Source organism: Caenorhabditis briggsae (genome assembly GCF_000004555.2).
Source record: "Caenorhabditis briggsae complete genome, chrI, whole genome shotgun sequence".
NCBI classification, from domain to species: domain Eukaryota; kingdom Metazoa; phylum Nematoda; class Chromadorea; order Rhabditida; family Rhabditidae; genus Caenorhabditis; species Caenorhabditis briggsae.
The window spans coordinates 10,225,837-10,248,896 of record NC_013489.2 but is presented as its reverse complement, the minus strand read 5'-3'; the positions used below and the strand labels follow the sequence as shown (position 1 = coordinate 10,248,896).

General features: G+C 39.4%; 3 protein-coding genes across 3 annotated transcripts; 2 read left to right on the top strand and 1 right to left on the bottom strand.

The window, feature by feature from the left end:
• Nucleotides 1-694: 694 nt before the first annotated feature.
• Nucleotides 695-2,470, top strand: CBG25370 (the record flags this gene model as incomplete). Its single annotated transcript, XM_045241084.1, has 8 exons — nt 695-1,225; nt 1,266-1,432; nt 1,483-1,579; nt 1,632-1,735; nt 1,780-1,968; nt 2,008-2,136; nt 2,189-2,267; nt 2,312-2,470. The coding sequence occupies 8 exons, from the start codon at nt 695-697 to the stop codon at nt 2,468-2,470; spliced, it is 1,455 nt and encodes a 484-aa protein (XP_045099325.1).
• A 475-nt stretch (nt 2,471-2,945) lies between these two features.
• Cbr-teg-4 lies at nt 2,946-21,756 on the top strand (the record flags this gene model as incomplete). The annotated part of the gene is given in 18 exon segments (XM_002640195.1): nt 2,946-3,032; nt 3,085-3,153; nt 3,243-3,269; nt 3,272-3,400; nt 3,448-3,960; nt 4,189-4,430; nt 4,480-4,811; nt 5,305-5,891; nt 5,949-6,032; nt 6,035-6,070; nt 6,123-6,452; nt 6,497-6,904; nt 7,062-7,172; nt 20,182-20,280; nt 20,846-21,202; nt 21,252-21,356; nt 21,475-21,570; nt 21,712-21,756. Coding segments are annotated over 18 exon segments (3,657 nt in total).
• Nucleotides 8,233-10,452, bottom strand: Cbr-ser-3 (the record flags this gene model as incomplete). The annotated part of the gene is made up of 6 exons (XM_002640196.1): nt 8,233-8,385; nt 8,438-8,987; nt 9,055-9,285; nt 9,427-9,879; nt 9,931-10,294; nt 10,341-10,452. 6 exons carry the CDS (start codon nt 10,450-10,452, stop codon nt 8,233-8,235), a joined length of 1,863 nt encoding a protein of 620 aa, XP_002640242.1.
• Nucleotides 21,757-23,060: the final 1,304 nt, after the last annotated feature.

The following is a 23,060-nucleotide window of genomic DNA, read 5'->3' as shown; positions in this document are numbered from 1 at the left end:
TTTTTTCGCTCGTTTTCACTGTTTTTTCAAATTTTCCGATATATCTGGAAGAAAAATTGACAAAAACCTGGAAAACTCTTGAAAAAACCGAAAAAAAAGTGAAAACGAGCGAAAAAATTTTAAAAATTTGAATTCGCGCGCTTTTACTCACCGGGCGGCCTAGAAAAAACCTCGTCCCTAAGGGCTTCCAGCGTATTTTTCGATGCGTTTTTCTCGATGAAGGAATTTTTTTGAATTTTTTCTTTATTTTTATGGGAATCTACATGCATTTCTGCACATTTTGATGCAATAAAATTTCACCGTACACCACCTTTAACCTTTTTTTTCTCAGACAAGCATAATAATAAAAATTGTGAAAATTAAAGGCGCAGTTTAAAGAAAATGCTCTCAGAGATTACGGTAGTGAATGGGTTTCGCAGCGATTTCCAAAAAATCTCGGATTTTTTGTCTGGGCACGCTGTTTTCCCGTTTTTCGGCGTTCTTCTCTGCTTTTTGAACCGAATTTGACTCCCAGACATTCCAGTAATGAGTAGATTCGATGTTGAAGCCATTATCGACTTTGCCAAATTTGAACGCTTGATCGAAGACGCTTTGAATTCGAAAGCCAAATTCCTGCCGAAATGCGTTTTGACCTCCAAACAGCGGCATTCGAAATATGCATTTCTGGTAAATCAGTGGTTTTTTCTGTTTTAATATGCGATATGATTTTCAGGTGCACTGGTCGAATTCCACTGTAGCAGAACGAACATGGGAAACGGAAGAGAGTATCGGAAGTTCACAACAGATGTTACTAGATTTCAAGAGAGCGAAGAAACTACCTCTAGAACACCAGAAAATTTATAAGAGCTATGCTTTGGATGTTTACCAGAGACTGGTAAAAGCCGCGAAACTATTCAAGCCAGTCGACGTTGAGAATGCTGCTGAAATTGTTTCTGTCGCAAGTGGAATCCAATCAAATCATCGTGTGGAACTCCGCTTTTCTAATTCGGCTATAGAAACGTCGTCTCAAGAAGATTTCGAAGTAGAAGCGCCACGTAGGGAACATATAGAAGTCGTAAACGAGGACATGTCAAATAATATCGCGCCTACCGAAGCTCCGATGAAACCAGGGGAAGCGAAACGAGGCGAGAAGCCAGCTATTGCTAGAGAGGATTCGAATATATCGTCGGTTACAGTGAATGCTGATCATTTGTGTGAAACACCACCTCCCACATTTAAAGTTAAAGTAAAGAATCTTTTACTCTAAAAATCAATTTCTATTTCAGCGACTCGATCCTTTTAACATCTTCTATAAGGGTAAATCGTTCACAATACCGCCTCTGTTTCGAACCGAATGGAACGGCAGTAATGAGGACCGAACACTTCTCAACGATACTGTCATCGAATTCTACTTGTGTCACTTTCTGTGGGATAAGCTATACGACGACAATACGTTGGTTTATATTGTGCTATCAACAATGTCGGTCTACTAGTAATTTTCAGACGAAGTCGCTTTCATGTGTTTAACACATTCTTTTACGATAAACTTCAAACACGTCTTCGTTATCATTTCAGAGATGTTCAACCCAGGCAGTCAGAGGTTTGTTAAGATAATTTATTAGGTAACCAAGCGATTTATTTTTTTTTTCTAGCTCGGAACCCACTACAATAACTTATTTCAAAGAGGGAAGCCAGGTACTCTGTTGCGAAAAGAAGTTCTCGTGATTCCCTGTCATATTAGAAAGCCGAAACATTGGTGAGTGAGAATTCCTTGAATAATCCATACAGGTTCTTGTTTAGGTTTCTTATCCTGGTTCACAATCCATCAGGAGCAGTTATACGTCGTAGAGCATCTAACGAAGTCGACGATAACAATAACAGAAAACAAAAGTCGCTATCCGCTCAGATAGCTGAGTATGCACAGTTCGAAGAAGGGAGCGAATGTCGCATAATTATTATGGACAGTCTTTGTCATAGCCGCAGATTCGGGTAATTATTCACAAAATCTCAAATAAAGGTTTACTCTAGCCCAGATCTCGCCAAAGCACATGAAGAAGCATTTGATTCGATCCGAGTTTGGCTACAAATGGCTGCTGCTGCAAATGGAGAGGAGCTTAGGGCGTGTCGTGTCAAGTATATTCGTGAAGTACTGATAATGTATGCCAAGTTATAAATTTTGTAGAAAAATAGTATGTCAAAATCTACCAAGACAAAAGAACGGTGTGGACTGCGGAATTTTTATGATGGCATTCGCCGAGTATTTCACATGGTTTAACACCGAATGGCTGGTTTGTTGATTATCAGTGATAGTTTCATGATTCAACGTTTTCAGAGGGCTCCAACAGATTCGCTTGTAAATATGAGAATGGATGACGATCTGAAACATCTGCTGGACAGTGTAGAACCACGCATGCGGCTGGAGGCGATTCTCCAGAAATTCACGACTTCGAAAAGGGAAAACTCAACTCTCCCACCATCCCAAAATATGTAAAATGTTGTGTTTCCCTTGTTTCCTCTTTTTTATGATACTTTTGCTTAGTTGATTTCCCGTATTTTTCTCACTCTAATCTATGTAACTGGTCTATTATAACTTTAGAGTAGTTCATAATCATTGCCTGTTAATACTTTATCAATGCTCCCCCCCCCCCCTGAGATCTCGTTTTTTTTGTTACTCTTACTGTAAAATGAAGCATCTGCCAGTTTGATTTTACCAGAGAGTACCTTTAAAAATAATTCGACATATCGGTGAAGTGCGCCGCAGAGTTGCGAAACTCTGCGCACGCCGTTGCACTACATGCTCCTCCCCTTTTTCAAACGGCTCTGCTTTCGGATTATTGAGGATTGGATCTAAAAAATTGTTTGGAATGATTTTTTTTGAAAATAATTTTTTAATAAACATCTCTTTCATATCTGTTTCGTTACATTTATGTTCTGTCCTAGAATAAATCAATTTTCAGGCCTGAACAATGCATTTATACAATTTAACGCTGCAAGGCCAAACGGCTATCAACCAGGCCATTCAGGGTAATTTTTCAGGACTTCCCAAATCACAAGTAAGTTGAAAAATTGGCGAAAAAATGTAAAGACTAATCCCAATGTTAGCAGGAAATTGTTGTGGGACGAGGATCGGCACTCGAGCTGCTACAACTTGACACAGTAACTGGAAAAATAAAGGTAAAAATTTTTATGTTGTTGAACGAATTAAAACTGAAAATTACGATACTTCTTAATTGAAAAAACATTTCTAATTTTCTGTATTTTAGGTCATGTGCCATCAAGACATATTCGGATCGTCCGTTCACTTCTCGCTTTCCGCCTCACAGCTGGAACTCGCGACTTTATTGCCGTTGGATCCGACTCGGGAAGAATTGTGATTCTACAATACAATCCTGAGAAAACATGCTTTGAGAGACTACATCAGGTTTTCTTTTCAAAATTTTCTAACTAAATTTCATCCAACTCTTTCAGGAAACGTTTGGGAAAACAGGATGCCGACGCATTGTTCCAGGTCACTACCTGGCTGGAGATCCACGTGGACGTGCTCTGATGATTGGCGCTGTAGAAAGACAGAAGCTTGTGTATATTATGAACAGAGATGCCGAAGCACATTTGACGATCTCTTCTCCATTAGAAGCTCATAAACAACATACTCTGTGCTATGCTATGGTGGGAATCGACGTTGGGTTTGAGAATCCAACGTTTGCTTGTCTGGAGTTCGACTATGAGGACGCTGACAATGATCCTACTGGAGAGGCTGCGAAACGAACTCAACAAACTCTCACGTTCTACGAATTGGATCTCGGTCTGAATCATGTCGTTCGCAAGTACGCAGAACCCCTCACAGATCCAGGAAACTTGCTTATCGCAGTTCCAGGTGGTAACGAAGGACCGTCCGGTGTCATTGTGTGCTGTGAGAACTATATTGTCTACAAGAATCTTGGTGATCAGCCAGACATCAGATGTCCGATTCCAAGAAGAAGAGTGAGTTATTTGAGTTATCGTAAAACCTCTAATAGAAGGGCCCCTGTAATGCCAAGCTTGAGCCAACTTTTCTTGGCTCTTATGAAAGATATCGGAGGTGTCAATTGATAAAATGTTTGGGATATTATAAGAAACCATTTATCAGTTGGCCCGAGATTAATTAGCTCAAATTTAAAAGTTAGGGGCCCTTCTATTATAGGTTTTACGGTATTGAAAATCTTCATTCAGAACGAGCTCGACGACGCTGATCGCACAATGCTCATCATCGCCACAGCCACTCACAAAACCAAGAATATGTTCTTCTTCTTGATACAAGCAGAAAACGGAGATATTTTCAAAGTGACTCTCGAAACTGACGAAGATTTGGTGACGGAAATGAAACTGAAGTACTTTGATACAGTACCTCCAGCGAACGCTCTGTGTATTTTGAAAGCTGGTTTCTTGTTCGTCGCTGCAGAGTTTGGAAATCAGTTAGTATCAATTCTTATCAAAAAATCAGTCAAAGCTTTATCTTTCCAGTGAGCTCTATCAAATTGCAAGTCTTGGAGAAGGAGGAGACGATGAATTCTCTTCAGCCATGGGTTTCGGAGAGAACGATGCCGCTTTCTTTGAGCCACATGAGCTAAGATCTCTGATTCCAATCGATTCCATGGACAGTTTGAGTCCACTCACAGATGCTGTGATTGGTGATATTGCTCGTGAAGATGCAGCTCAATTATTCACACTCGTTGGTCGTGGCGCTCGTTCTCATATGAAAGTTTTGCGAAATGGTCTCGAAATTTCAGAAATGGCGGTTTCAGACTTGCCAGGAAACCCGAATGCCGTATGGACAGTGAAAAAGAATATCGAAGGTTAGTGCAGTTAACTGTAATAGAAGGGTCCCTAAAAATTTTAACTTTGAGCCAATTTTTTTCGGTTCCTGTTGAAGATATATAAAAGTTGTCAACTGATAAATTGTTTATTATAATATCATGAACATTTTATCAGTTGACAAATTTTTGTAGATAATTGAGCTCAAACTTGACAGTGGTTCTATTATCCTTGTCTGAGAAAAAAAAGGTTGAGACGCAGAGAAAAAGTGTCTGTGTCTCCACCTTATGTGTGCTATTTAGGCTCTCCTCTTCGATATCGCTACCGTATTCAGACTGCAAAAAATACTCTCTAACCTTTTTTTTCTCAGACAAGCATAATATTACAGACTTTACGGTAGTTTCAGAACTTTGAAATCTTCGAATTCTAGAATCTCAGAGTTTCAAAATCAAAAGAAATAAATAAAACTTTTATTTCGAATATAAAAAAATGCAATGACTGAAAATATTTCTGAAACAATAAGAAGTCTTTCAGATCAATACGATTCATACATCGTTGTGTCTTTCGTCAACGCCACACTGACTCTTACCATTGGAGATACTGTCGAAGAAGCATCAGATTCCGGCTTCTTGCCAACTACCCCTACAATCGGGTGCTCTATGATTGGAGATGATTCTCTCGTACAAATCTACTCTGAAGGCATCCGTCATATCCGCGCAGATAAGCGTATCAACGAATGGAAAGCTCCACCACGTCGTCAAATCGTCAAGTGTGCTGTGAATCGACGACAAGTCGCTGTCGCGTTAAGTGGAGGAGAACTGGTCTACTTCGAATTGGATTTGAATGGAACTCTCAACGAATTCACTGAAAGAAAGCTCTTCAACGCTGACATTGCTTGCATGACATTCAGTGAGATTTCCGAAGGAGAACTGAATTCTCGTTTCCTGGCTCTCGGAACGGTTGATAACGCAGTCAGAATCATTTCCCTCGATCCGAATGACATGCTGATGCCATTGAGTACACAGAATCTTCCATGTCCTCCAGAATCCATTCTTCTTATTGATACGCCGAATGAAGATGGTAAAGGTGTAGCTTCGGTTCATCTTAATATTGGTTTACAGGTTTGTATATTTTTGCTAACGCCGGAAGAAATAAATTTCATAAAATATTTTTTTCAGAATGGTTGCCTTTTCCGTAACACTGTGGACAACGTCACCGGAGCCATCATGGACACTCGTACGCGGTATCTTGGAACTCGACCGTGAAGCTGTTCAAAGTTCAGGTTCAGGGAAGATCAGCTGTGAGTATTGCTTTTCAGTTTCTGTCAAAGTTTTAAGTTGTAACTAATTCAGATCCTCTGCACCTCTTCTCGCTCTTGGCTTCTCTATCATTTCCAACGTCGTTTCCATCTTACTCCATTGAGCTACGCCAATCTGGAATACGCTGCTAGCTTCTGCTCAAATCAGTGCGCTGAAGGAGTCGTCGCCATCTCAGCAAGCACTCTCAGAATCATTGCCGCTGAGAAACTTGGAGTCGCATTCAATGTACAATCTTTCGAACACAAAATGACACCACGTCGGATTGCTGTTCACCCAACGATGCCTTGTCTGGTTGTGATTGAAACCGATCATGCTGCATACACAGAAGTTACAAAAGGATTGAAGAGAAATCAGATGGCTCAGGTAATTTTTGAAGGAGAGGGTTGTTCCCAATCAATGAATTTTAGGACGTCGAAGAAATGGCATCAGATGAAACCGAGGCTGCACTGGCCAGAGAAATTGCTACAAACCTTCGCGAACGAAAATTGGATGAACGAGTATTCGGAGCACCGAGAGCTGGATACGGAAAATGGGCGTCAGCAATCAGTTTGGTATCAGCTACTACCGGAGAGAAACACTCGCACTTTGAATTGCCACAAAACGAAAACGCCAAGTGCTTAGCTCTTGTTCAATTCTCAAAGCATCCAGATGCAGTTATGGTTCTCGTGGGATGTGGAGTCAATGAAATTCTGAACTCAAGCGAAGTGGAACCATCTGATTCCAACTATCGACCGGTTAGAGGATGTGTATACACTTTCCATCTGTCTCCAAACGGTGATCGATTCGATTTTCTGCACAGAACCGAGACCCCATTGGTAGGTTTTATAGATATAATTTTTGGAAAATACCATAAAACCTGTAGTAGAAGGGTCCTCAAGTTTGAGCTCAATTATCTCACTTCCTATGCAAGATATCAAAAATGTGTCTTACTAAACCCCTATTTTCTCTTTTATTTAAATTCCAATTCTTCAGCCAGTCGGCGCGATTCACGATTTCCGAGGAATGGCTCTTGTCGGATTCGGAAAATTCCTGAGAATGTATGACATTGGACAGAAGAAGTTGTTGGCCAAGTGTGAAAATAAGGTGAGTTGTAATTTCTTTGGAATTCTTACCCCTCATATCTCTTTCTTTCCAGTAAAGGGATCTGAGAAAAATTGAAAAAAAATCTTGTGGTGGGGGGAGCATGTGCAAAAATAGCGATTTGATTAGTCGCGGCGGGGAAAAAGGGATGACACACAGATGAGGTCGAAGTCGACGTCGGGGATTCAGAAGGAAGTCTAAAAAAGAAGAAAAAAAGAATAAGAGAAGGAGGGCGAGGATTATCAGTTTTTAGTTCATCACTTCCGCGACCGACTAAAGGTCGTGTCATATAAGTTTTTATTGGGATTTAGCAAAGATCAAAAGTTAGAGAATATCACATTTTCTGAAACTAGAATACTAAATATAGGGCTTCATGAATTGAAATGTTTTGTGTTAAGACAAAAAAGGTATCTTAAAAATCCCCCAAAATCGAAAATCTTCCTGACTTTTCTCCTTGCTGTCGCTCTGGAACAAAAAAAAAACAAATCCCCACCCTCTCAAGTGCGTTGTATTAATATTTAGTCTCAAGTGTCTGTGAGCTTCTTCTTCCTCTTCCCTTCCCGAATCGTATTAGTTTCAGCTATTTAGAAAAAGACAGCTGAAAATTTCGCCCCGAATGGTAACCGAGGTCTCTTTTTCCTGGAATCTATGTACAAATATCAATCAAACTCCAAATTAATTTCTTCCACTCGAAGAAATTTCACTTCTTGGTCTCTGCTAGGGGCATGTGTGTAAATTTAAACAAGTTCCGGGTCTTTTTTTCCTCCGATATGTCACATACTGCTCTCTACATATTTCGTTTTCCGCATGAATTAATTTTTGGAGTGAAAATCGAATTTTGGTCTTAAACAAGACTTAAAATAGCAAGAAAATTCATTGAAAACTAATATGGTAAAAAATTGGAAAAGTATAACATCAAAAGTACCCTGTTTTGTGTGATTCGAATGGACAGAAAAAGAGAATTCACCGGAAGAATATGAGAGAATTGGGGAAAGGATGGGATGGGAAGAACATGAAATCATTGATGAAAAGACACATGGAAGAGAATAAGTACATAGAACTATCAATTGGTTGGAGTGTTAAAAGTTACCGCTGCCGTTGAACTTTTCTCCGAATTTTGAGTTTGAGTGTAGTTGTAGAGACTTGTTTGAGGCACACGGTTGACGGCGTTGGTTGAACGAATCGCAGTGGAGTTATAGGAATTGTTGTTGGTGTACTGTAAAGAGTTTTGAGTTGAGCCAAAATTTCAATAAGTTAAAGAAACTCACCTTATGTGTAGGATGATTCAAGTGATGGCAAGTGAGAAGACGCTTGAAACAAGTCCGGAATTCGCGATTGAAAACTGTGTAGATCACTGGATTCAACGCGGAATTCAGATAGCCCAACCAGAAGACAATACTCCAGGCTACATCGTCTAGCTTGATTTCCAAACCATAAACTAGCGCAAACCCGAGCCAGCAAAAAATGAAGCATCCTGTGACAATAGCCACGGTTTTAGCTGCTTTGATCTCTAGCGAAAGCCGTTTCTCGTACGCTCCTGCAGTCCGTTTCTTATGCATTCCACGACGCATTAGATGATTGAATTTTGATGCCAAACTCTTTGATTTCTTCTTTGATTCACCTAACAACGACTCATCACATGTTTCCTTTTCATATCCATTGTTGTTATTGTTGGTCATTGAGAAGTTGTCATCGGTTTGATTTGTCAACGGTTCGGTTTTGTCGGTTGAGTCAGTGGAACTGCTCCGCGAGTTTTCGATCAGTGATCCGAGCTCCTCGTTTCCGGATTTATGAGGTGTGGCCGAGTAGGAATTCGTGCTGAAAACCCAAAAGATTTCCTAATAAATCTAGGATAAAGTCTAGTTGGCTCTAGTTCAAGACGTACCCATTCAATGAATCCACTGAACTCTCACTACTCCTTCCATTCCTTTTATGCCTTGTTCCGGCACCAGCTCCTTGTTGTGCTGCTCCGACGACAGCTCCTCGATTCACCAATGTTTTCGCCGAATCATTCGCATATTTTCTCGCCTTCGCAGCTGCGGCGGCAGTAATCTGTGATGCTCCGTTTGTGGTGGCGGCGGTGGCGTCGATGGAATTTCCGTTTTGGCGGCTTGCGCTGAAAAAGGAGATGAAGATCATGTTGTGCTATAATTAATAAGCTTTGCTCTCTTCTTTTCCTCTAAATTTACCGCCGACTCATATATACCCCTAATTATAAATTGTTTATGAGACGGATAAAAAGGAGGAGGAAACTCACTTATACGGCTTGTTTGGTGTAATTTGAGCGACCACGGACGATCCTCGATGTACACGGAGCATCGGCAGCGAATCCTTGTTAATCACGTCCGGATGATTCAGAAGATAGTTCTTCGGATTCTGCTTCTTATTCGCCGCAGCTGTTACACTCATCATTCCGGAATATATTGACTTGGTGGCCGCACGAGCCGCCACATAGATCCGGAAATAAACGAAGACGACGATGATCATCGGAATGTAGAAACTGCTGGAAGCGGAGAAGACGACGTAGACTCTTCCAGCATTTGCAGGAGTACATCTACACGGAGTTTCCTTGTCTTTAATTGAGCTTGCCAAGAAGAAGCTTGGAGAGCAAATTAGGAAACTTCCGATCCAGACGATTGCCACAGTGCATCGAGCTCGGAATTTGGTGACCAGCATTGGATAGTTCAATGGTTTGATTATAGCGATATATCTAAAAATCCAAAGGTTTTTTTTTTCAATATCCAGAAAAAGAAAAACTTACCGATCGATTGAAATCGCCACCAAATTGTAAATGGATGCTGTACACATCCAAATATCCAATGTCAACCAAATCGTACACCATGTCTCTCCAAAGATCCAATACTGGTCCAACACCTCGTTAGCTATACTGAACGGCAAGATTACTGTACCGACAAGCAGATCAGCAAGTGCCAGACTTAGAATCAGAAGACCCGTTGCTGATCGAAGACGTCGTCTTAGAAGCACCGCAGCTATCACAAGTGCATTTCCAAGAACGACGACGACGACGAGAACGGTCAGAACGGAAATGATGGAGAATATTCGAAAGAATTGGGCATGTGAAGGGTTTCGAGACCATTCGTAGAACGAGCAGTTTGGGCTGTCTTCTGAAAATAAGGAAGAAATCAGAAGACGTTGGGGAAGGACACCAACCAATGATTGGGGTGAATCCTATTGTAGTCGTTGTGTTGTAGTTGCTATCTCCATAATCTCCTTCGTCCGCTTCTATAAACTGTCCGTTCAACTTTTGTCGTACCCATTCCATTTCTCTTCTTCTGATTCTTCACACTTCCAATATTTTCATTCCATATGAATTGAGGATGGTAACGATCTGTAGGAAAAAAATTCTTTAAGAATCATGGAATTTTTGATCGAGAAGAAACAGAAAAAGAAAAGATTTGTTTGAAGTGTGGAGGAGGCTGAAAGTAAAGAAAAATTGCTGAAAATGGGGTAACGAATTCACCCGGAGGGCACACTTCGAACGGGAAATTAAGATTCTCGGGGCGGCGTACACAAGAATGATGACGACGTCATTTATCTTGTTGAAAAAGGAGGAAAATAAAATGAAAAATGTACCTGAAGAGGGGAGGAGAAACGATGAAAAGAAAAGGACCTATTATTTATACCCACCATATATGGAATGTGTGGGTTTTTAATTAATTTATATAAAGCCCCGCCCATCTCCTCCCTCTCTTCCTTTGTCGCCGTTGAATACGAAGAAACGACGGCTCCAAAATGACGTGTCAATGAAAAAGTGAACGATGAAGGGAAGAAGGACCGCCCGAAAAGTTGTAGTAGATGGGTGGGGATGGACACACGAAGGAGCAAAAAAGAAGAGAAGGAAACAAATCTGAAGATGTCGCGAGAGAGCAAAAGAGCCATCAGACAGGGGCACACACAAACAGACATAGAGGAGCCACCACAGCAGCCTTCTAGTATTCGTTTTGCTCTTAACTCTAGAAAAGAAAAAATAGAGAGATAGAGAGTGAGAGAGAGAGAGGAACAGAGAAGGAAAAATATATGATATTTGGGGGTGGATCTGGACACGAAGGAACGTACCAAAATATTTATCACCTCTGGAGAGATTCCTCCGGAAATATTTACGAATTCTCCCTCGGTGAGTCAGTTTCCCGAATATGGGTTTTTTTGGGAATTGGGAATTGAAGATCTACTGAGTTCGACGAGGACTAGAAAAGTCAGATTTCTTGAAAATTGAACTACAGTAACCCTCTGATTTCTGGAAAGGTTCCCAAAAAAATTCTAGAATGCCTTGTCGCATGAAAGAAATCACCAAACAAGCACATCATTCTTGCTAAATTGAAGTTTTTTTTCCTTCTCGAATGTTCCATGAGGATCCGGAAATGCTGAAAATCACCCAAAGAGCTCACAAGACCTGAGACCACGTCATAGCTACACACAGACACAAAACGATTCGACATGGTTGCCACCATCGTGCTTTTTTTTTGTTTTGAGACACTTGCTCTCAAGTTTTTTTTTGTTATTGTTTTCCTCCAATCCCGGTCTGCCGTCCGTCCTCTTTTAGCAGCTCTATGGGAAAAAAAGTGAAAACGAACGGAAAAGGCAAAATTATTCAGTGGTGACCATTTCGGGTCTTGACACGAAGATCCAGCTCTAGAGAGACTCTAGCGAATAAAAAGATTAGGGAGAAAACAGGGAAAATGTCTTTCAAAAATTTTTGAAATTGAACTTTTCGATTCCGAAAATTACATGTTTTTGAGTGATCTGTGTAGCTGGAGATAATTGCTTCATTCAAATATCTGAAAGGACTACAGTACTCCTCACCAGACTAGACCCGAATTGATTCTAATAATGTTCAATTTCAGAGTCTTATTGAAAGAAGGAATTGAGGCAGAACAGACACGAACTAATGTATGGACGCTTTTTATAGATAAAAGTGATGTATATACGGAAAATAGGGAAAGAATATAAAGAGATAAGAAAATCTCTATATGGTTAGCTAATCTTCAGTGTTAGCATTTTTATACATTTGGAGAATGAGGAAAGGAAAGAGAGGCGCTGTTGCTCACGGAGCACCGCACCGGATCAGCGCCAGAATAAAAAGTGGGCGGAGTCCAAGACGACGAGGGAGGAGGCGTTTCGGTGGTTTTCGACTGGCTCCAAATAATTTCAATTTGTCTTCTTTGTTCTTGAAGTTATAGAACAACAAAACGACGGACATGCACTATAAGGGGGCGTTCGACGCAAATTGCTCAGTTTTTCATTCTTCTTAAATGAGTCAGTATGCAAGATGGATCAAATTAACTCGAGGAGCACAGCTCAAAAATTCCAAATATTCGAAACTGAAACTCTTCTCGGTCAAAAAAATGCCAGTCAACATTCTATTGTATCCGGAATGCCCTAACGACCAATTTACATACAAATCACGGCCTAAAAGGGCATGATGACGTGGCAGAGCACATAAAAAAAAAAGCAACGACAGCCTTCAGACCTTAAAATGGGAGGAGATAATGACAGGGGAAAGAAAGAAAAGGAGACATTTTTTTGCTCCTAAATACTGCTCAAATCTCGCGAGAGAGGTTGAAGATTAGAAAGAAACCTATAAGCGAATCTATAACTATTTAGATTGATTCAATCTATCATAGTATCATAGTTTGACGTGCCATGGTGACGTTTCGAATCGAATTTGGACTGGAATAGAATATCTAGGTGGAAATAGATTTCTTCAAGAATCTTAAGAAAGAAGCCAAAGAATCGGTGTTGAAAATTGTGAACAATCACACGTTTCCGTTTTGTTTCCGTTTCAGAGAGAAAGTTTCAAAGTGTCTCTGTTTCTCACTAACAGCTGACCTCTAGCCTCTCTCTTTGTGAAATATGAGAAGGTCCGGAGAACTTTTCAGCAGCCCAGCCCACGAAAAGGTGTCTGTTAGCTATCTCTCTTTCGGTTCATTACATTCAAATACACACACATACGTACCACCAGAATTTCGAATTAGTCTCCTTCTTCTTTTTTTTAAATAACGACGGATACATCGTTTTTATAATAGATGGCAAGGTTCTGGTTCTGATCGATGAACCTCTCTTTTTTGGGGGCTCCTCTTAAATCTTTTGGTAGGATTTGGAAATGATGGAAATGTTTAGTTTTTTGTGTCTGTTTTCCAAGAGAGGGGATTTGCTTGTTGACAGTCTTCTTCTTCTTCTTCTTGTGCCAATTGAACAAAAACTAAGATGTTCTTGAAGAAAGAAGGCATTCAGAAGGCTAAAAATATTCTGAAGGAATGGAAAAACAACGGGACGACGGAGAAGAGGAAAATTATGGATAGGTGTGGATTAGAACGGAACGACGGAGTAGTAAAAAAACAATGGAATTTCTCGGGAAAAAAGTTTTTCACTCCTACTTTTCCCACCTCTTCTCTTTTCTTAACATTTTCATTTCCTCATTCCGTATTTTTCTGGAAAGAAGAGTTTTTGAAAAATAATAACGAAATGAAAAGGAAATATAAGAAAGGGAGTCTCAATGATTAAATCAACTTGAGAAACGGCGGCAATTGGGTGTGTGTACAGTAGTAATTATCACTGGGGATTATCTGAACTGATAAAATGATGATCAAGTGGTTTGATTCATGGGGAATTGAAACTGCAAACGCTAAATCTGGAAATCTAGACTCCTCAGGGACGGATTTGTATTTGGAGCAGCACTTTCTGGCTGTCTATTGTTTACACAATACAAAAAATATTTTGAGAACTTGTATGACGTGCCTTCGAATACCTGACTCATATCTATTCTGACTCTTGCTGATCCCTGGAGCAATTCAATTGGAAACGGTTGAATTCAGAATGAATTCAGAATCTTGAATTCAATGACGTTTCATCTTCTTATTCTATTTTCATTCTTCATCACAGTTGTTGGAATCCTACTAACTTATAGATTGCTCACTTCCTTAGCTGAGAAAAGTTAAGAAGTCTATTTCTGACCTTCGCATTTCCTATTTTTAGTATCTTATCCAGATCTTAAACATCTCAAGTAGAAAAAGATGAAGAAGTACTTCCGCACACTAACCGGATTACCAGCACTAAGTTTTCGACTTTTAGTTCTTTGAGAGCAAAGTGATGTGAGCAGAAAAAATGAAAAGTTTCAAATGAGAGAGATGTGCTCTAAAGGTTCCATCAACCAATTTTTTCGATGTTTTTTGACATGGATTGATGAGGTCATGAATAAATTGATCATCTACCCAAATTTTTGTGCTGAGAAGCATCAAAAAATCTATTCTGAATAGGTTACAGCTACTCCGAGTCTGAATTTCAAACTCTGAATGTGTCTTTTTGACATAGATCAGGTTGATACGAATGAACTCTCTGGAAACCAGAGATATCTGGATTCCGTTTCTCCAAAAAGTCCGTCCGGACATATCTGCTGGAAACGTTCTTAAATTCGAGGACTTCTTTTTCGAAAAGTTTCATATATTTTCATCTCCACCACTTTCGAAAAAAAACTAGTCGAATCGATCATTATAGTCTTACGGAGGGGGTATTTATAGATGATGTCTCTGGTTACTCGATTTTTCAGCTGTCTTACTAGATTGAGAGACACACTGAATATTTTGGTTTATGATTCTCAGAGGATAGATGAAGAAAAAAATTTTTTCTGGTTCACCAAAGTTCACAGAAAAGTGGGTTCCCCTGATTCCAGTTACCCCTTCTGAAATGTTTTTGGTTGAGATCGTTGTCTTTCTGGATGGACACAGCTTATTCTCTTTTTGTTGCTCATATCATATTCCATAAGTGGGTGGGAGGGAGGTGCGAAAAGGAGAGAAAATGGGCGGTGAAGCGTAAGAAGAAAACTGGGACAGCAGGGTCCGACCGAGGTGGTGCGGACCGGAATAGAGGGATCTTGGTTCGTTGAAACTATTATTATTATTTGGATAAAATGACACAGAGATCATCGAGAAAAAGTTGGAAGAAATAATCCAGAAATGATCCTAAAAGTGTTGAAATTAAGTTCAGAATAGTCCAAAAAGAAGCCCCGAAAAATAAGCAAAGTGTCCAAAACGGCTTACAATTCACTAAAATTGGTCCAAAATAGCCTAAAATTCGTTTAAAATGACCCAAAAATTATTCTAAAAGTGATGAAATTAAGCTGGAAATGATCCAAAATCATATGTAAATTCGTGGAAAATGTTCCGAAATAGTTCAAAAATGGGGTCCAAGAATAAGCTAAACTAGCCCAAAATTACCTTCAAGCATCGCCCTAGAATTGACCTAAGAAGGGTCCAGAATCACCTAAAAATGTTTTTTAAATTGTCCTAAATGAGTTTCAAATGACCCCTGAAATGATATAAAATAGCCCAAAATTACGTCAAATGGTCCAAAGCAGTCTAAAATTCGTTAAAACTAACCCAAAATGTATCTGTAAGTGCTTCAAATGAGCTCAAAACGGCCTAACCCAAGCTAAAAGTTAGCTAAAAATGATGTAAAAAATCGAAAAAACGGTCACTCCACCTCCAAATTCTGAGCTTCACAATATGAAGTCTAGACGGCGTGGGCTTCTTTTTTTCGGTATTTTGTACACAAGGACAACTCATTTTGGTTTTACTCTGGTCTTACACATCCAAAACGGAAGGCGAATGAATGACGCAAAACAAATCCACACATACGAAAATTTAATTGTGTTTGCTTATATAATTCACTCTCGAGAGAATTCTGGCGACTGTGATACCAGTTATATACATAAACACATTTTCTATATGGGCTATTATATATCCTTTTTCATATTATAATTCTCTTGATTAGGAATATTCATTTATCGCTGTTGCTGTTGCTCCGGCCGCTGGAAATGATGTGATGGGTTTTTTTTTCAAAAGAGGGATTTTTCATTGCTAGGAAACCTTATAAGCTACGTCACTGTTAAGCTAGCTACTCCTTTTTGCGAAATTTGATTTCACTGAAAATAGCAAAGATCAGGAAATGGTTCCTAAGGAATCACCGAGAAAGTGTGAAATCTCTGTGTGAATATCTTTGGGAAATTCGAAGGAAATTCGATTTTTCGTCTTCGAAAACGAAATTCAATTGTTTTTGTCAGCTTTGAGGGAAAAAAAAACTTTCCGGAGGAGACGAACACAACTTATCGAATTTGCATCGACCGGCAGTTGGTGTCCGGGCGGATGTCCTTGTTAGAAGAATGTCCAATGGTTTGCTTTTATAACAAAAAAACTGGAAGACCCGAAAAATTCGACTGGAAAAAAACAGACGATTAACTGGGAGGGTCCTTAACTCATCATTTTTCAGCCAGCTCCCCTCTTGCTCCGTGTTTTTCTCCACCCATTTTCAGTTCGCTTCCTTTACACACAGAGGCTTGGTTTAATGAAGAAAATGAAAAAAAATAGGAAAAAGAGGTCTCTTTGTGTGTTCCCCCGGACCCCCAGAGGCCACAGCCACACGTGCTGTTTGATGGAACGGAAGATGTTTTTGCGGTGGTGGTCTAGAAGAAAACAAAAGGTTCACAGTTACTTTCTGAGAGTGTTCAGTCCACTGACTTGTTAACAAGAGCAGGAAGGAGACGGGAGGATCTTTGGGTTTTGATGATTTGTGGGTTATTGTTACAACCTGATTTTTGTGTTTGCGGCGAGCGAGAAAAAAGTCAGATTTTTTGACAACTGACCGAACATCGCTTGGGAAACACTCGGATACAGAAGTTTCGATGCTCGAAATTGATAGGGGAACTTGGTGTAAACTACCGTATTTCCTCTAAAAGAAGCAACCCCGAACCGTCAATTATGAGCTTAATTATCTCGATTCCTGTAAAAGATATCAACAATTTGTTAGCAGATAAAACATTTCTGGTATTATGATCAATATTTTATCAGTTGACAAATTCGTTATATCTTTTACAGGCATCGAGATAATTGAGCTTAAAATTGACGGGTTGGATGGGCACTTTTTAGAGGAAATAAGGTAGTTGAATCGACTTAGAAAAACACCTTTAAAATCAGAAATCAACGAGACCTACTAAATCCGAATCATCAGTTTAGACTAACTAAACCGTTTGATAAATAAATCTCTACTCTAGCAGTTCTAAGCAGATCCAGCTAATAAGGATCTTTGATTTCTACTCCAAACGAGGAAGTACTTGAAACCAATCAAAAAATGTTTCTACTTTCCTACCTACTTGGCAGCAGCAGCTGATTAAATCAGCCTGATTTCCTTTTTGATTTCTAATCTCCAATCTATTTTGGTTTATTACCTATTGCCAGACCACCTCACATTTCCAGACTCTAAATCAATTGAATACAGAGGGGATTTGTTTTGTCTAGCTGGTCTGATTTTAATCTCTTTTAATCTCATCCCCCACTCAATTCAAGATTGCACTTATTAAGTGAATAAATGAAGAACAATAGAGTTGAAGTAGTTTTTGAGGACAATAAACTCTTCTTCTAATGAAAGGAAAATAGTTCCGGATTGATATTCTTCTGGTTCTGGAGAGAGCCCCTCTCTGAGAGGGACGGACTCAGAAAGTTGTTGAGTCAAAATAAGAAATGTTTGGAAATACAACTACTACTAGAAATGACAGGGATAAACTAGATTCGGAATCTATTTGCTCTTTTTCTATTTATCCCCCCATCAAAATATCCCCCGACGGTCTGCTGGTGGTAGTAGAGTCGGAAGTATATTGAAAAGTTCGAGGTGGTTGAAGGGCCGCGTCATGTTTTTTTCAATGGCAAAGAGAGATGTATTTTGGAAATAGGTATGTTGCCGCTGAAAACATGTGGATTCTATCTCTAGGAATCATCACAAGGGGGCTCACCTCCTTCTAAGCTGATTGGATTGGATTGAATTGAAGCAGGCTTTTAGAAGAATTAGCTGGATTGGTATGAGAGGGTCGATTAGACTGAAATTTTCAGTATGAAAAACATGATGTTTGTTTGTAAAACTACGATTCCTAATACTGATTCAGGATGAGAAAGGGGACTTGGGTTCTCAGAAACTTTTTTGACGCAATTTGTTATTTTGACATCCTTTTGTCATGGTTTTCCCCAGAAAAAGGAGCCAGGGACTCAACAGGGTGCTCAAAAATATACACATAAAAATTAGACTATAACGTATTGTAGAAAAGCTGACCTACAGTAGACCTACAGTAGGGAAACTGCGATGTATTTCCACTTTTTCCAGCAAAGATAGGGGTCATAGGGAATTTTTCAGTTGATAATATGGGTTCAAAAAGTTGTGAGAAGAAATGGAATTCTTTGTTGTTTGGGAAAAACGGAGAGAAGGTATTCTTGTCTTGAATTAGGCTCCTGTAGGAGGACCCCCCACGGGGTTGCAACAGGGTACATGCAAATTTGAATCCTCAGTGTTCTTGGGCGCGTTGCGCCGCGCGACGCGGCTGAATTTTGGCTTGGAATTTAAAACTTTCAACTTTGAGCCAATTTATCTCGGTTCCTGTCCAAGTTATAAAAAAGTTGTCAACTGATAAATTGTTTATCATAATATCACCAAAATTTTATCAGTTGACACATTTTTTATGTTTCGCATTGGAGTCGAGATAACTGAGCTCAAACTTGACAGGTTTTACGGTAGACTAGGATTCTCAAAAATCGTTCTTTCGAGCATTGCTCACGACGAGTTCGTTCTGTGCCTTGAAAACGGCAGAATTTGCATATGAAATTGTTATTTCTTGATCCAGCCTATTCCAGCTGTTCCATTCTCTCATCTTTTCTTCATCCCATGAAGCCTCCCTCCTCCTCTCCTCCGCTAAAAATAAGTTATTCGACCGGAAAACCGAATAAAAAAACAAGAATCGGAATATTTTATTTTTAGAGAGATCTCAGTAGTACCGCCAATTTGATTTGCATTCATTCGCGAACCACGAAGAAGACGTCGTGTTTTTTGAGTGCTCAATGTTCAGGTTCGATTGGTCGCCTACTAGTGGTAGTCGCAGGTGACCGTGAATTATTTAAAAAAGGGAATCAGAGTAATGAGAATACTTTGGAGAAGAGAGTTCTCCGGGGATCTATATTTTTCAAGGAAAAGAAAATTCTTCTGACTAATCACATGTGCTCTTTTCATCTGAAGGCTTCAGAGAAGCCTTCAGAAGGCGTTAAATTGAATGAAAATCGAACAAAGAAGGCATTATTCGTCGCCGCTTAAAGTAGAAGTTGTTTTTGAATGAAGAGGATAAGATTTGAAGTAGAAGAAGAGGGTCCTCTTCGTCTTTCTTCAAAAAAGAAGAAGAAGAAAAACATATAACTACCTTTATTGTTAAAGACGTCTTCTTCTTCTTCTTCTTCTCATTTTCACGTTTTCAACCTCTTCGTCTTCTCCTTCTTTGTCTTTTTAAGGTTTTTCAGAATCTTTGAATCCTAAGAAAACTGAAAAATTAACTAAACTTTCTTCTAGGTGAGACTAGGAGCATAAAAAGCGAGGGAACTAAAAGTTTAATTGTTCAGAAGAAAAAGAGCACAATTCGACGAAAAAAAGAATAGAAAGGAGAAATGTTTGAAATTGCAGGAGACAGGACATACGAAGAAGAAGACGTCGACGTCTTCCGGCCCATTTTTCGTTGTCTTCTAGGAAAATTTTGGATGTTTCTTTGGCATAGGCATTCTAGACAATACAACATGAAGAGGAGGGAATCTAAAATTTTCTAATAGTTTCTAGAGCCCCAAATTGTTTTCTTCTTCTCTGGAACGGACATTTTTGTGCTCCAGGAAGCACCCCCTAGATAATACAAAATACAAAAAGACGCTGAAATTTGAGATGCTCCAGTTTTTTATGTTTACCGGGTAAGGTCGGTCCCTTCCCGCCCGCCCATTTGAAATGGACCTCCCCAGGGGGAAACACGGGAAAGTAGGTAAAATGATGAATGGGAAGAACGAACCGGAACTAAAGGAAGCGTAATCGGGAGGAGAGGGTGGCACTCTATCGGGATAGAGGGAAAATTGGATTTATAGCAATTTTTCGGGAGAAAAATGACTTGGGAGATGGGAGATAACATTTCAAAATAATTATAATTTTGCAGAACTTCCCAGTGAATATTGTCAATATTCAGTCAACTGGACAGCGTATAATCGTCTCGGATAGCCAGGAATCTGTTCACTTTTTGAGATACCGCAAAGGAGTGAGTTTTAAAACATCGTAAAACCTGCAATAGAAGGGCTCCCCTAACTTTGATCTTTGAGCCATTTATCTCGATTCCTGCCAGAGATATGAAGAAGTTGTCAACTGATTAAATTTTTTTGATACTATGACGAACAATTTATCAATTGACAAATTTTTTGTATCTTTGTCAGGAATCGAGATAATTGAGCTCAAACATAAGTGCCCTCCTAATACAGGTTTTCTTCATTTAGCTCCGTGTCACTTCGAAGCTAGTCATTCCGAAACTGTGGTAATACAGGGGAATGGATAAATTCAGACTACAGCAACAATTTTAGGGTTTTTAAATATGCTTTTTCTGATGGAACACATTCCGGAAATCGAAAAATTCGAGAATTTTTCTTCTTTCAAGAATATCAAATTTTGAACTTTTCCGATTTTCAGGATGTGTTTTACAAGAAAGAGCTTATTTGAGAACCCAAAAATTGTTAATGTAGTCTGAAATTTATCCATTCGCCTGCATTACAACGGTTTCGAAGTGACGCGGAGTCCTTCATTTGGCGTTCCTATGATTTACAAATCGTCAGGATAATCAACTGGTTGTCTTCGCCGATGACACGACTCCTCGCTACGTCTCCTGCGTCTGTGTGCTCGACTATCATACTGTAGCCATCGCTGATAAATTTGGAAATCTATCAGTCGTTCGCCTGCCGGAGCGAGTCAACGAAGACGTTCAAGACGATCCAACGGTATCGAAGAGTGTGTGGGATCGTGGATGGCTGAATGGAGCTTCTCAAAAGGTTGAACTCGTTGCTAATTTCTTCATTGGAGACACAATCACGAGTCTCCAAAAGACGTCGTTGATGCCAGGAGCCAATGAAGCATTGGTTTACACGACAATCGGTGGAGCTATCGGATGTCTTGTTTCGTTTATGTCCAAAGATGTAAGTTGGCGTTTTCTTTTTAGTAAATTTTTAATCTGGAATTTTTCAGGAAGTGGACTTCTTTACCAATCTGGAAATGCATGTTCGTAGTGAATATCCACCGCTTTGTGGTCGTGATCATCTCTCCTACAGGTCTTATTATGCACCATGCAAGGTTAGTTGGTTGTTCAATCGGTGAATTTATAATTAGAAAATGCAAATTTTTGGTAATAGACACAATAATCAAAAACTAGTGATCATAAGTTCCCCTTCTTCAAGATATTTTCCTTCAGAGCGTCATCGACGGAGACATCTGTGAACAGTTCAGTTTGATGGAGTTATCGAAGCAAAAAGAAGTGGCCGAGGAATTGGGAAAAACTGTCAGCGAGGTATGATCCCGGCAGATTAGATCCGAAGATTCTAGAACGAATTGAAACAAGAATTCGTCATATCTTGATTCATCAGCGTTTTCCAATTATTGATCTAGTCTCGACAATTGAACAATTTCAAGAAAAAAAAATAAATTTCAGATCTCAAAGAAACTGGAAGACATCCGCACTCGATACGCCTTCTAATTCTTCTAGTAATTGAAATTAATTTATTTGGTTTTTTATCTTTTGTTGAGTTTTCTATTTTTTGCTGATTCTCTCATTCTTCTCCTTCTGATCTTCTCCATGCACCAACCACAACCTTTTTTTTATGGAAATGTACTACTCCTTTTTTACAAGATTTTGTTTCCTCCTCTCCCATATATGCCCGATTTCTTTTAACTATTCCTTTTTATTCTCGTGTCGACTGATAACAAGATCATGATGATATAATGAGTGAGATAAGACAAGAATCACAGAATAATGAGACTTTGGGGAATGGCGTGATGTCGTGTAGCAGGTCATTTGGCTCCTAGAATTGAAAAACGATTTCAGATGGAACTTTGGAGTCAGGTGCCATACAAAGTGGCCCCATTGGAGAGATCTCAAGATTCAAAATTGTTGAGATCTTGATTCAGAATTTTTTAATTAGAAAAAAGTCTGTCAACGACATTTTGAAATATTAACCGACTTTCATCGCGATCAGTTCAAAAAACCATGATCCTATCTCTCTAAAACTACTACCTGCAAAACTGATAAGCGAAATTTTAATTGTCTACGAAAAACGTCGGTGGGCATTTCGAAAAAAAGAATCTGCGATAAGGAGACGAAATGACCTTGTCAGATAAAAATGAAGACGCAGAGATCGCCGATGGATTCTTCGAGAACTTTTTTAGGTTCTCGAAAATGCACTATCGTCGAAATTGGGAGGTTGGCTATTGAAGAATAAAGGAAATAAAAAATAGATAATTTTTAGGAACAATATACTGCGAAAGAACTCAAAAAAGGAAAATTTTGTTAATTGACCACTTATTAATCTCTCAAAAGAACCGAGATAAATTGGGTCAAAATTAAAAATTTGGGGCTTCTTCTATTACAATTTTAACGGTATTTATCTGATCTTGAAATTTCTTGATCCTAAACATTTGATTTTCGAAATTGCCTCCTTTTTGTTTCTCTGTTGTCTCTCGTTCCCTTATCAATTATTTCCAATCAAACAGAGACCCAGACAAAAGTACACCGAAGCAGAGGGCGAGAGACGCAGAACATCCACGCCGAAAAAATGGGCGGAGCCTAATGTGGCACCAGCGGCCGGGCGCCTATAAAAGGGGAGCGCTGAAGCCAGAAAACTCGCCGTAGAAATACGGGCTGAATAAAAAAAGAAGAAAAACTTCTTTAACTGGCTGAAAACAGTTACGATGAAGTGAATGTATGGGGAAACTATGCTCGTCTGAAAATTGGTTTAGGTTATCGGTGTGCGCAATCTATCATCTAGAGCGGTCAAGACATCT